Below are 12906 nucleotides of genomic sequence, written 5' to 3'. Positions count from 1 at the left end.
TTTACACAAAATAATTTTTTAACGCGTTGAAAATGCTCTAACATGGCCATCTCCACCTTTTACACGTCCACCCTCTAACAATAACCATCAACCCTCCCTCTCATATTTATAGACAGCATATATCTTGGTAATGTTATGTACCTAAACTCGTGTGTATAAATCTAATTTGAACAAAATTAATATATCCACACGAATATACTTGTGAATCAATATATATATATACATATTCACATATTGTTCTTCTCTGTTTAAATCATTTAATTTTTTTCAATTAATTTTCATTACGTTAATTTTTAAGGACCAATTAATGTTCAAAAAATTCACGGTATAGTACTTTGCAGCTAACCTTTGCAAACTAAATTTTATGCCAAATGATCCTCTTAATTATATAAAATTTACAAACCGTTCCCTAGCTATTAAATAGAAAAATGTAGTATTACTATTAAATATGGTGATGGACGATTACTTAGATATCTTATTTTTCAATAAAAGTTGCAAATGTAAAATCGGTATTTTCAAAAATTTCAGACACTCCACTTTTAAAATTTAAATATTAATGGAAGTGGAGTGACCAATATTTTTTAAGTGTTAATATAATATATTTTAAGAAATAAAATTAATAATAATTTTATAAAATATATATAATAAAAAAACATTAATTAGTTAGGTAAATAATCACACACACCTGAATTTTTCACTTCTTTTATAAAGAAACAAATATGACCTCAACTGAGTTGATATTCCAAGATTGTGTAAAACAAATACTAAGTTTCGAATACAATACGAGGATAAGAGAACTGTTACAATTGCAAAAATCAAATATAGAGTACTAGAGTGTTTTTTATGGAGTACTCCACTACTCCGTAATAATTTAGCCGATTAGGCCGGTTCGAACTCACTAAGATTAGATACGTGTCAAAATCGTATTGATTCAAGACAAAGAAAGTCGTAACGGGGAACAGGATAAGAACATGGATCTGTCTAGCGTTGACTTTTGGTCTCTGTCATATAAACAAAGATCAATAGTCAGTACCATATCCTTCCGTTAGAAAAGGTTACTAGAAGGCATTATTAAATTTTGCGAAAAATTAAGCGTACATTTGTACTAATTGTTTGTACTATATATTTTATTTTTAACAATATACGAGTGACGTGAATAAAGATAATATATAACATATTACACAATGTTATAAAAATATTTTTCTTGCAAAATATTTTATATTAACACTTTTTTATTTAAAATATATATATTTTTATTTTTCTTTCACAAATGTTACAAAAATATGTCTAACTAATAAAAGTATTTTAAAATTAAATTAAAATACTTATTTTAATCATTGATTATTTAATTTTTCTCTCACTATCAATTGGTCCAATTATTTTTATATCAACAATAATAATAATTTGACAAAAGAATAATCAATTGATTTTGAAGAAAAGATAAAGAAACCGAAACAAGTCTCGAATGTAAACAAGTGAGGTTTTTTTTTTAAGTCAATAATAATGAAAAAATTATAATAGTAAAAACAAATTAAAGAAACAAAAAAAAAAAAAAAAAAAAAAAATTATATAATTGCTGTTAAAAAATAGATTGACCTGTTTTTGATCACAATAACATACGTAGATTCACTTATTTCTTCTCTATAAAACCTTATTCTACTATGTAACTCTTCCATTTCCATGCACTTGATTGACGGACATTTTCAATACCAAAGGCAATGAAATTGGTTGGTTGAAAAATAAATTTTTGAGAATTAATTGGTAAGTTATTTTAATTAAATTTATAAAAAAATATTTTTCTCAGTAAAATATTTTCTTTGAATTTACCATAACACCGGAAAATACAGAAAATATTTGAGCCTAAATTAAAAATACAACTCACAAATAAGAATTTCAATAATTGAGTAATCCTCGTTTTAATGGTTCTATCTGCTTGATTGCATACATGTAAAATGAATTCGCACTACAGAATCAAGAACATCTGCAAATGATCTCATGCATAACATATAAAGGACTTTGGTTTTTTTTTTGGCATGTCCAATTACCACCACAAAATATAAGGGACTGATAATTTTCATAAAATGTCAGAACCGACTCCAAATGAGTAATCTGATCCAAAGCCTTAAACCTATTATCATATTCAATCAATCTACTTCAACCCTCAAATTGACAAGAAAGCAATATATATCAGACTCAGTAATAATTGTACGCACAGGTAAACTAGTGATAAATCAAAACATCAACAATATATTTTAAATATTTTAAATGGTTGAACAATCAAAACATCAATTTGTTCAAATTGTTGCACAATCAAAACATCAACATCCACCAAAACTGAAGATATTAGAGTGCTAGAGGGTTGATCAGGTTATGACAGCTCCAGCTAATTCTAACTGAAATGAGACAAATAGTAAAAATAACAATTTCTTGATTCAACTCCAATGATTGCGAACTGAGAACCAGATGTGAATCTATCCTTAACGGTACTGAAAAATGGGAAAAAAAAACATAATAAGAACATCATACATCTATCAAAAAGCAAGTAAAAAATTATGTCAAGTGCATAACTGCAAATCTGTATGGCTCATCACTGTTTTAAAACAGACTCCCAAAACAAACTATCAAAATTAAAGGGAAAAAAAACAAATGTATAACATAAAAATATATATAAATATGATTGATCATCATAAGAAGCACAAAGAATAAAATGAAAATTATGATGTGCAGAACAAATAAATGTGAACATATGATATGCAAAACAAATAAAGTGGGTGGTCCTAAAAATCCTGGCACTACTATAGCCTTAAAGCAATAAACTTTACAGTGAAAGTTCAAACAAATAAGATTTTGTGGTTGGCTATTTGACTGTGTAAGAATTAACAATGCCCACATTAAATTGACAAAGCTCATAACACCCAACAGATTTAAATCACCTATAGAAATTACACAATGATAAAAATACCCATATTATAACAAATTTTAATTATTAGAACTTTAAAAAAAAAAAAATGCAATTACTTCATACTAATCAGAGAATGGTGTGAGATCAGCATGGTTGTGGAAGGAACTCTAACCAATCAAAAATTTAAATATATTTGACATTTTCAAGTAGTAAGGGTGAAAAAGATGATAGAACATCATCTATTTTAATGTCACCTGGATTTAGGTACATGTGTATCAAGTGTGTGTACATAATAAGCCCCATATGGATCAAATTTTGAAACCTAATTACAAGGGATCACACCCACCTAGGTTTGTATGTCAAATGTGGGTATGTGTTTGAGCCACAGATTTATTACCTCCCCAAACCAAAATACAAAAGAAAATGACTAAATATTCATATTTTTCATGTTATCTTTGGTTGTCTACAGTAAAATGTTCTTTTTATGTAGAGAGGGAAACGTGGACACTTCACTCATTTTGAAAACATAAATTTAATAAAAATATCATAAGATAGTCTTATATACAACTATCTAAAACTCGAACATTGGATCTGTTTTCTAGGTGTGTTTCTAAGTTCTAAGTTTCAACCCAAATCCACAACCATGTCTCGTATCTCCGATGCATGTACTTCACCCAGTAGAAGTTTTCATGCAATATAAGAGATCCCATTAAATACTCTCTGATATTCTTCTTTTGTTCTCGAAGATAATACGATATATCTTACAAGTAATAACAGGAACATAGTAAGGTACATATACAAAATCATAAGCTTGAAATACAGCATGTTACACCAAAAGATTTACAAGAGTACATAACACCACAAAACTATAGTTATATACAACTATCTAACACCTAAACATTGGATCTGTTTTCTAGGTGTGTTTCTAAGTTCTAAGTTTCAACCCAAATCCACAACCATGTCTCGTATCTCCAATCATGTACTTCACCCAGTAGAAGTTTTCATGCAATATAAGAGATCCCATTAAATACTCTTTATTATTCTTCTTTTGTTCTCGAAGATAAAACGATATATCTTACAAGTAATAACAGGAACATAGTAAGGTACATATACAAAATCATAAGCTTGAAATACAGTATGTTACACCAAAAGATTTACAAGAGTACATAACACCACAAAACTATAGTTGGTTGTTATGTGTTTTGTTTGTATACATCACTTACTTGAAAACATCGATGTAATAATATAGCTCAACACCAGAGCATGCTATGAGCTGAAAAACACTCCCTTTCTCTCACACACACCAATTCATGCATGCAATTGCATAACAAGGCAGATTAGTCAGACAACTAAATTACATTTTTAGTGGCTACCAAAATGAAACTACATGGCTTATACAGACCATTACAAAAGCAAGTTGATAACGTAAAACTTCAAAAGCTTAAAAAGAAACAATTAAACCTACCTTGATGAAGCCAATCTGCTTGGCATTGCTGTGGAAGCACTGCCTGCAACACATAAGCCCATACTTCCTGATCAACCCATGCGGGTTCCCACAAACACGGCTGGGAAGAAAGCAAACAAAAAAAATAATAAATAAAATTGATCATCAGAATAGGCACAAAGAAGAAAATGAAAATATGATGTGCATATAGTGAACATATGAAAAAAAAAGTACGTACTCCTAAAAAATCCTGCACTACTATAGACTTAAAGCAATAAAGTTTACACTGAAGGTTCAAAGCTATTTGAATGTATGATATGCAAAACAAATAAAATTTTGCAATTGGCTATTTGACTGTGTAAAGATTCATAAACCCCACAATAAATTGACAACACTCTTAACACCCAATTGATTAAAATAACCTATAGAAAATACAGAATGATCAATTAATAAAGTTAATAGACAAAATTTGCATTTGTAAGAGGGAGCACAGTGAAAAGAAAACTCAGCCCCTTAGATGTTCATAAAGAATTGCGATCATATTCGCAAATCATTACAGGTCTGTATGGCTCATCACTGTTTTAAAACAGACTCCCAAAACAAACTATCAAAATAAAAGGGAAAAAAGACAAACGTATGACATAAAAATATATATACGTAGATAATGTGAAAATATGATATGCAAAACAAATAAAGTGGGTGGTCCTAAAAATACTGGCACTACTATAGCCTTAAAGCAATAAACTTTAGAGTGAAAGTTCAAACAAATAAGATTTTGTGGTTGGCTATTTGACTGTGTAAGAATTAACAATGCCCACATTAAATTGACAAAGCTCATAACACACAACAGATTTAAATCACCTATAGAAATTACACAATGATAAAAATACCCATATTATAACAAATTTTAATGATTAGAAGTTGAAAAAAAAAAAAAAAACAAACAAACAAACATATTTACATTTGTAAGAGGAGTACCATAAAAAGAAACACTCAGTCCCTTAGATGTTCATAAAGAATTGCGATCATATTCGCAAATCACTACAGGTCTGTATGGCTCATCACTGTTTTAAAACAGACTCCCAAAACAAACAATCAAAATAAAATGGAAAAATAAACAAATGTATAACATAAAAATATATATAAATATGATTGATCATCATAAGAAGCAAACAGAATAAAATGAAAAATATGATGTGCAGAACAAATAAAGTTGATAATCCTAGTGACCATATGATATGCACAACAAATAAAAAGTGGGTGGTCCTAAAAATCCTGCACTACTATAGACTTGAAGCAATAAACTTTACAGTGAAAATTCAAACAAGTAAGATTTTGAGGTTGGCTATTTGACCGTGTAAGAATTAACAATGCCCACATTAAATTTGCAAAGCTCATAACACCCAATAGATTTAAATCACCTATAGAAATTACAGAATGATCAAAATACCCATATTATAACAATTTTTAATGATCAGAAGTTGAAAAAAAAACCAAATTTACATTTGTAAGAGGGAGTACCATAAAAAGAAAACTCTGTCCCTTAGATGTTCATGAATTGCGATCATATTCGCAAATCATTACAGGACTGTATGGCTCATAGCTGTTTTAAAACAGACTCCCAAAACAAACTATCAAAATAAAAGGGAAAAAAAAAAATGTATAACATAACAATATATATAAATATGATTGATCAGCATAAGAAGCACAGAGAATAAAATGAAAAATATGATGTGCAGAACAAATAACGTACATGCAAAACATATAAAGTGGGTGGTCCTAAAAATCCCGCACTACTATAGACTTAAAGCAATAAACTTTACAGTGAAAGTTCAAACAAGTAAGATTTTGTGATTGGCTATTTGACTGTGTAAGAATTAACAATGCCCACATTAAATTGACAAAGCTCATAACGCCCAATTGATTTAAATCACCTATAGAAATTACATAATGATCAAAATACCCATATTATAACAATTTTCAATTTTTAATGATTACAAGTTTAAAAAAAAAAAATTAAATTTGTAGGAGGGAGTGCCATAAAAATAAAAACTCAGTCCCTTAGATGTTCATAAAGAATTGCGATCATATTCGCAAATCATTACAGGTCTGTATGGCTCATCACAGTTTTAAAACAGACTCCCATAAAACACTATCAAAATAATAAGGAAAAAAAAAAAAAAACAAATGTATTACATAAAAATATATATGAATATGTACGTAGATATATGTGTATAAATAGATAAATATGGTTGCCAATTGGTCTCCAAACACAAAAAAAAAAAATACAGGTGTCATGGGGAGCTATTAAATGGGCAACACAATCCCTTTTGCTTCAAGGGAAGGAGTCGATCAGGAACCAAATTAATCCCGCCGCCCAGATTAAGAAGCTCTCATTCATATATATACACACAACACGCACATATATAATATACACATATTTACACAGATCTATGGAGTTGTAATTGGTTGGATCTAAAAGTAGAAAATAAATAAAATTTACATTAAAACAGAAAGGAAATCATTGAAAATGGTACATATATAACTTTGTTTCATCATAGCTGATATATATATGTATATTGAAATAGAAGTACATAAACACCCACAGTAGCATATGCAGATATCAAAATGGAAGATTGTTCAACTCAATAAACAAAAGTATCAAAGGTGATAATCGATCAACAAGAACTGGGTTGAGCTATATATTGAGCGACCAATCGGATCGATTATCTAAAGATGAAGGAGATAGGTCTCACCAGGCACGCGACCCAGGGCCGTAGTTCTTGGGATGAGAGTTCCAAACGTTGGAGTGACCCATGCTTCTTCGCTTACGACTTAAACCTAGCTACGGAGGCGGAATAGCACAGAGAAACGTCGAGACGAAGATGAATGCTAACTTGTGGCGCTCACAAAATGCAAAACCCTAGATTTGTTATATAAAGGGCGGAATATTCTGGGAGTCGGTTTAGCCTAGAGACTGTGGCGGACCCGCACCACGGACGGAGTCAAATTAACCGACTCGGCTCGGATTTATCCTCAACGACTCGGCGAGAAAAAGATGATGGTTTGTGTCATTGGACATTTGGACTCGGGTGAGTTAGGTAATTGAGTTGTTGATGACACTTTTTTACGTACCATTATTATTATTTTTAATTTTTTTTTAATATTTTTTTTCCTTCTTTTTCTTATAAGATAAAATAAAGGGTTAAGTGTATTAACTATAAATTCATCATAAAAGACTATTTTACTCTTTCTTATTAAAATTTTCATTTCTTATTAAATTATTTGTATTATCTTTTTTTTTTATGTAAATATTAATTATACTATTTATCTTAATTTTATTATTAGTATCAATTTATCATAAAAATAAAAAATAAATAAATAAATAGATTTATAACTACCATTTTCTAAATTGATTAAATTATTATTAAAACTTTATTATTTATAATAAAACGTATTATAACCAATTTAAATATTTTTATCTTAAAAAAATATCATTTTTTTCATACAATATATTGATGCAAAATTAATAAAATACTTTTGAAAAAAATACATTATTTTCATGTAATATATGAATTAAAAATAAAAAATTAATTAATTTTTTAAAAAAATGTCTTCTGAAATTTTTTATTTAAATAATTAATTTAAAACTTAAAGGTAAATTTATGCAAATTTAATGAAAAATATCTCATCAAATTAGTATGAATTTTTTTTATAATTTATTTAGATAAGAAAAATATATTAAATATAATTAAATGAAGGGGCATTATGGTCATTTAATAAAATATAGTATAGTCATTGGGGTATGTTGCAACAAAATGAGATAGTTTAGAGGGGTTATACATAAAATATAGCTAAAGGGGGTTATTTGCAAATTTAAACATAGTTCAAAATAGTTTTTTTTATACTTTACCCTAAAATAAATAAGGTGTAGTAGACCTAGATAACAATTTTTTTTATAGAGAGAGACTAATTTTACCGTATTGTGCATTTTGATTGAGTATTTTATACAGAGGAGATTAATTTTATTAGATTGTGCATTTTGATTTTTTTTTTTCCTGGCAACTACAACAACAGAAAAAAGGAAGAACAACAAACACTACCAACAACATCAAGCTCCAGAAGTCGAAAAATTGACAACAGCAACAAAGCAAGAACGATGTTCGATTCCATATCAGTCCGTGAGAGTCTTGCAAGAGCATTGGCCACTCTATTGCCAATGAAGTCTATGAAAAATTCTTCAAAGTTGTCCGGATGTCATATATCATAGACGCAATCGCAACATTTCCAAAACTTACCCCTTCTATGGCTTCTGCCACGAATTTAGCATTCAATTCAAAACAACACAATAAAGTTAAATTATCGAGCCCAATAGATAGCACGTCTAAAGCAAAGTATTTCTGCCTTTAACACCGACAAAGAAGAAAAAAGTTTAAAATTTATTGCTTGAAGAACAGATCCAGAAAAATCCTGAAACACTGCACCTCCACCTCCTAACTTAAAAATTATCAAAAAAAACTAACATCAACATTATATTTAATAGCTTCATTCAAAGGACTAACCCAATGAGTAAAGGACTCAAACCTTGGATTGTAATGTCATGCTAATTTTTCTATCTATTAGAGCTATTAATAAAAAATGTGTCTTAGACCTACATAACAATTTTTATACGGATTGTGTATTTTGATTGATGGGACGGTGCGGTAACGAGGTTTTTTTTGTTAACAACTCAAAAGCTTAGAGTAGGTGTCCAACAGTCCATATATACCCAGTTTACCTCATTTGTTTTTCCATTTGGATCTGACGACTAGATTTGACTTAGATATCAAGAGTCGGTGGAACTGTTATAACATAGTATTTGTTTCGTATGTTATTAGAAAAATTATATTATTGATGACTTTAATACTTAAAATGGAGATAAAATATTTCAACTTAAATATGTATTATTATTATTATTGTTTGTTTTCAAAAAATAGGTCTCTTTTCCTTCCTTATTTTTTAGTTTTTCATAGCCCCTTTTCTTATTTTTTAGTTTTCCATTTATGATTGTATATTTTTACTTTTATTTTTTATTTTATTTCTCTTTTTCACATCAATTGTCAAAGTATAATAATTTGATTTGTACAAAATCTATAACAAAAATTACAATGTTTTTTTTTATACAATTTTTCAATACTTTGTAAATTTTTTTTTTTTTAAATTCCTTTTCTTATTTTTGTTTATGGGAGTAATCATTAACTTTGATTGTTATAGCAATTAAGAAATGTCTATCAAAAAAACTGATGTATATTAATGATCAGAAACTTTAATTACCAAAAAATAAACTACAACTTTTGATAAAATTTATTACAAGTTTTATTATATTTGACACATAAATAATCACATATACTTGATGAAATAGTAGTAAGGGCCCGTTTGGCATGCGTTTTACTTTAGGCATTTTGTTTTTGGCTAAAACCGAAATAGCGTTTTTACTATTAGAGTGTTTTGGCAAAAATCGGAAGCACGTTTGGGAACGATGTTTTACTGTAAAAATGTCGGAAACAAAAATATGCAAAACACGTTTGGTAAGTCATGCGTTTCAAGAATTTTAAAAACAAAACATGTTTGGTAACTCCAACTGTTATAAACAAAATAAAACAGAAATAAAAAATATGTTTGGTTATCATTGTTTTTAATTTATTTTTATAAATTTTAAATTTATTTATAAATTTATTTCTATATAAATAGTCTATATATTTTTAATAAATTTATTGAAATTTGAACACACAAACATATATATATAACCAAAGTGTAATTACAGAAGCAACTGCTTTAGCGAAAATGTAGAATGTTAGTTCTAATAATTGAACCAATAATTTCAACAATTTTGCATGTTATCTTGATCTGAAACTACTCTTCAAGTTATTTGAAATTTCTTGGTATAGTTTGTTCCTTTGGTGATGATTGTCCATAGGTTTGTATTTCATTCATTTTGCTCATTTTTCGCATTAGCGAAAGAAGAAAAAAAAATACTACACAGCTCTGATAATAATTTTCGACTCTTGTAAGCCTGCACTGGTGGGAATTTAACTCAAAAATACAGATTCTTGCCTTCTCTTTTGTAAAAAAATTTAAACCCCCACCAAATTATATATATATTGATTTTTGCAATAACCTATTTACAAGTTATTTGCAATAACCTACTTCAAATTTATTATCATTATACCTGTATAGTCCAATTCAATATTAAAAATAAATAATCTATAGTCACATTTTACTATACTACATGAGAGTCAACATTTGTAAAAAAATTTGCAATAACCTATTTACAAGTTCTTTGCAATAACCTGTTTCAATTTTATTATCATTATACCTGTATAGTCCAACTCATTATTAAAAATAAATAATCTCTAGTCACATTTTATAATACTACATGAGAGTCAACATTTGTAAAAAAAAATTGCAATAACCTATTTACAAGTTCTTTGCAATAACCTGCTTCAATTTTATTATCCTGATACCTGTATAGTCCAACACAACATTAAAATAAAAACAAACTCAATTGAAAGTATAATTGAAATAGAGTGTATAACATTTGCAAGTCCTGAAATATTCAACCAACAAATTAAACACGTTTAAGTTGTACATAAAATGTTTGGAACAAAGCATTAACAATACGTAGTTGTCATTAAAAATTAATAAGAAGTTCATAAAGTGGATAACAATGGCAACGACACATCATCTTCATAACAGCACATGTGGCCTTCAAGAGAGCATCAACACACTTCATATCTGCAATAATAGCATTTAAGTTGAATTATATATCTGCAAAAAATATTTATATTACATATATATATTGCAAGCTCACAATAGCAACAAATATATTACATGTAAAAGAAAAAATATACCATCACCTTCAGAAGGATCAAGAATGCTGAAGAGAATTCCAAATCTGATCAGCAATAGTATTACGCAATTGATCCATTTCTCGAAGCTGAGCCGAAGGCACATGCTCAACAATCTCATCATCTTCACTATCACTTTGAGGAGGATCATTACCATCAAATATGTCATCAGGCTGATGCTGATTTTTGATAAAATTATGTAATGTGCAACAAGCCATTACAATCAATACTTGTGTTGAAAACTTATAAGGAGGCATTGCCCTCAAAATAGCGAATCTCATCTTCAATAACCCAAAGCATCGCTCAATTATATTTCTCAAAGATGAATGCCTATGATTGAACACTTCCTCCCGACCATGAGGTTGTCTAGTCCTACGGTATTCCTGAAAGTGGTAAGTATGACCTCGAAATGGGGCCAAATAACCAGGCTTATTGGCATACCCCGAGTCCACCAAATAATACTTACCTGCCATGTTTAGAATACATAAAGATATATACAGTATGATAAACTAACCATATATTAAGTGAATTTATAAAAAAATATTACATGCTGGTGGAGCTGGAAAGTTCATTGCCTCATTTTCAGTACACTCATTTAGGATTCTCGAATCATTAGCTGAGCCTTCCCACCCAGCTAGCACATATGTGAACCTCATGTCAAAGTCACATAGAGCCATTACATTTTGTGTGGTATAACCCTTTGTACCACGAAATGGAAGTTGTGTACTTGCTGGCAGAGTTGCAGGAATGTGGGTTCCATCTATAGCTCCCACACAATGCCTGAAGTAAGGGTAAAACCTAGAAGACTCTCTAATCTTATTCGGAATCACAGAAAAATTAGGAAGGGTAATGATATGGGTGCCCAACTGACATACTGCATGCAACACAGCATGGAAATGTCTAGAAATGGTTTCAGTGGAGTGTTGAAATCTCTCTGCTACAACACGATTCCTTTGATTATGAGATAAAGTGAGCAAAAAGATTGCCACTTGTTCATAAACAGTTAAAAATTTAGAATCCTTCAGCCCTATACCTTTCAGGGTACTACACAATATTCTAAAAACTTCAGGGTACATCCTAAAATTTTCATAACATCTTTCTCTATGGCCGTTTAAAATCTCTATAACATATATTTCCCCTTGTAAAATGGAATCCCTACAACGCCTCTTTTGATAGAAGTTCTGCTCTTCTAAAAGAGCAGCAAATATTAAGACACTCTCATTATCCTCCTCATCGTCAGATAATTGAATTATTCTTCTTATATTGTTCCACACATCCATTGCCCTATTTAAAGATTTAATACAAGCAAAGCATTTAAGTTAATAAGCAAATCAATTAAATAATAAACAAAACATTTAAATAATAAAATAAATATTCAAATAATGGTATTAAAGTATTTGAGTACTAACAGGCATCCAAGAAATAAAAGTATTTAAGTTATTATAGCCATCCAAATGTGAGATAATAAAAGTATTTAAGTTATTATAGCAATCCAGATGTGAGATAATAAAAATATTTAAGTTATTACAGTAATCCAAATGTGAGATAATAAAAGTATTTAAGTTATTACAGTTATCCAGATGTGAGATAATAAAAATATTTAAGTTATTACAGTCATCCAAATGTGAGATAATAAAAGTATTTAAGTTATTACAGTTATCCAAATGTGAGAT

At 29.0% G+C, this 12906-nt stretch overlaps 2 protein-coding genes and 4 non-coding genes across 6 annotated transcripts; all 6 read right to left on the bottom strand.

The window, feature by feature from the left end:
- Positions 1 to 2227: 2227 nt before the first annotated feature.
- LOC132284270 (small ribosomal subunit protein uS14) lies at positions 2228 to 7272 on the bottom strand. Its single transcript, XM_059786354.1, has 3 exons — positions 7103 to 7272; positions 4368 to 4467; positions 2228 to 2486 (listed from the first exon to the last, which is right to left on the bottom strand). The coding sequence occupies exons 1-3, from the start codon at positions 7162 to 7164 to the stop codon at positions 2478 to 2480; spliced, it is 171 nt and encodes a 56-aa protein (XP_059642337.1). The 5' UTR covers positions 7165 to 7272; the 3' UTR covers positions 2228 to 2477.
- Positions 4846 to 4930, bottom strand: LOC132287260 (small nucleolar RNA SNORD25). The gene has a single exon (XR_009472975.1). It is a non-coding gene; the product is annotated as a small nucleolar RNA SNORD25 (small nucleolar RNA).
- Positions 5334 to 5418, bottom strand: LOC132287261 (small nucleolar RNA SNORD25). The gene has a single exon (XR_009472976.1). It is a non-coding gene; the product is annotated as a small nucleolar RNA SNORD25 (small nucleolar RNA).
- Positions 5876 to 5957, bottom strand: LOC132287262 (small nucleolar RNA SNORD25). The gene has a single exon (XR_009472977.1). It is a non-coding gene; the product is annotated as a small nucleolar RNA SNORD25 (small nucleolar RNA).
- Positions 6394 to 6478, bottom strand: LOC132287259 (small nucleolar RNA SNORD25). Its single transcript, XR_009472974.1, has one exon. It is a non-coding gene; the product is annotated as a small nucleolar RNA SNORD25 (small nucleolar RNA).
- A 3981-nt stretch (positions 7273 to 11253) lies between the features above and the next one.
- LOC132281711 (protein ALP1-like) lies at positions 11254 to 12513 on the bottom strand. Its single transcript, XM_059783386.1, has 2 exons — positions 11781 to 12513; positions 11254 to 11699 (listed from the first exon to the last, which is right to left on the bottom strand). Exons 1-2 carry the CDS (start codon positions 12511 to 12513, stop codon positions 11254 to 11256), a joined length of 1179 nt encoding a protein of 392 aa, XP_059639369.1.
- Between the last annotated feature and the right edge of the window lie 393 nt (positions 12514 to 12906).

Source organism: Cornus florida, unplaced genomic scaffold (assembly GCF_030987335.1).
Source record: "Cornus florida cultivar Cherokee Brave unplaced genomic scaffold, ASM3098733v1 CherokeeBrave_3.0.0_Hap2_Chr11, whole genome shotgun sequence".
NCBI classification, from domain to species: domain Eukaryota; kingdom Viridiplantae; phylum Streptophyta; class Magnoliopsida; order Cornales; family Cornaceae; genus Cornus; species Cornus florida.
The sequence above is the reverse complement of the archived record's forward strand: the minus strand, read 5'-3'. Positions and strand labels throughout refer to the sequence as shown.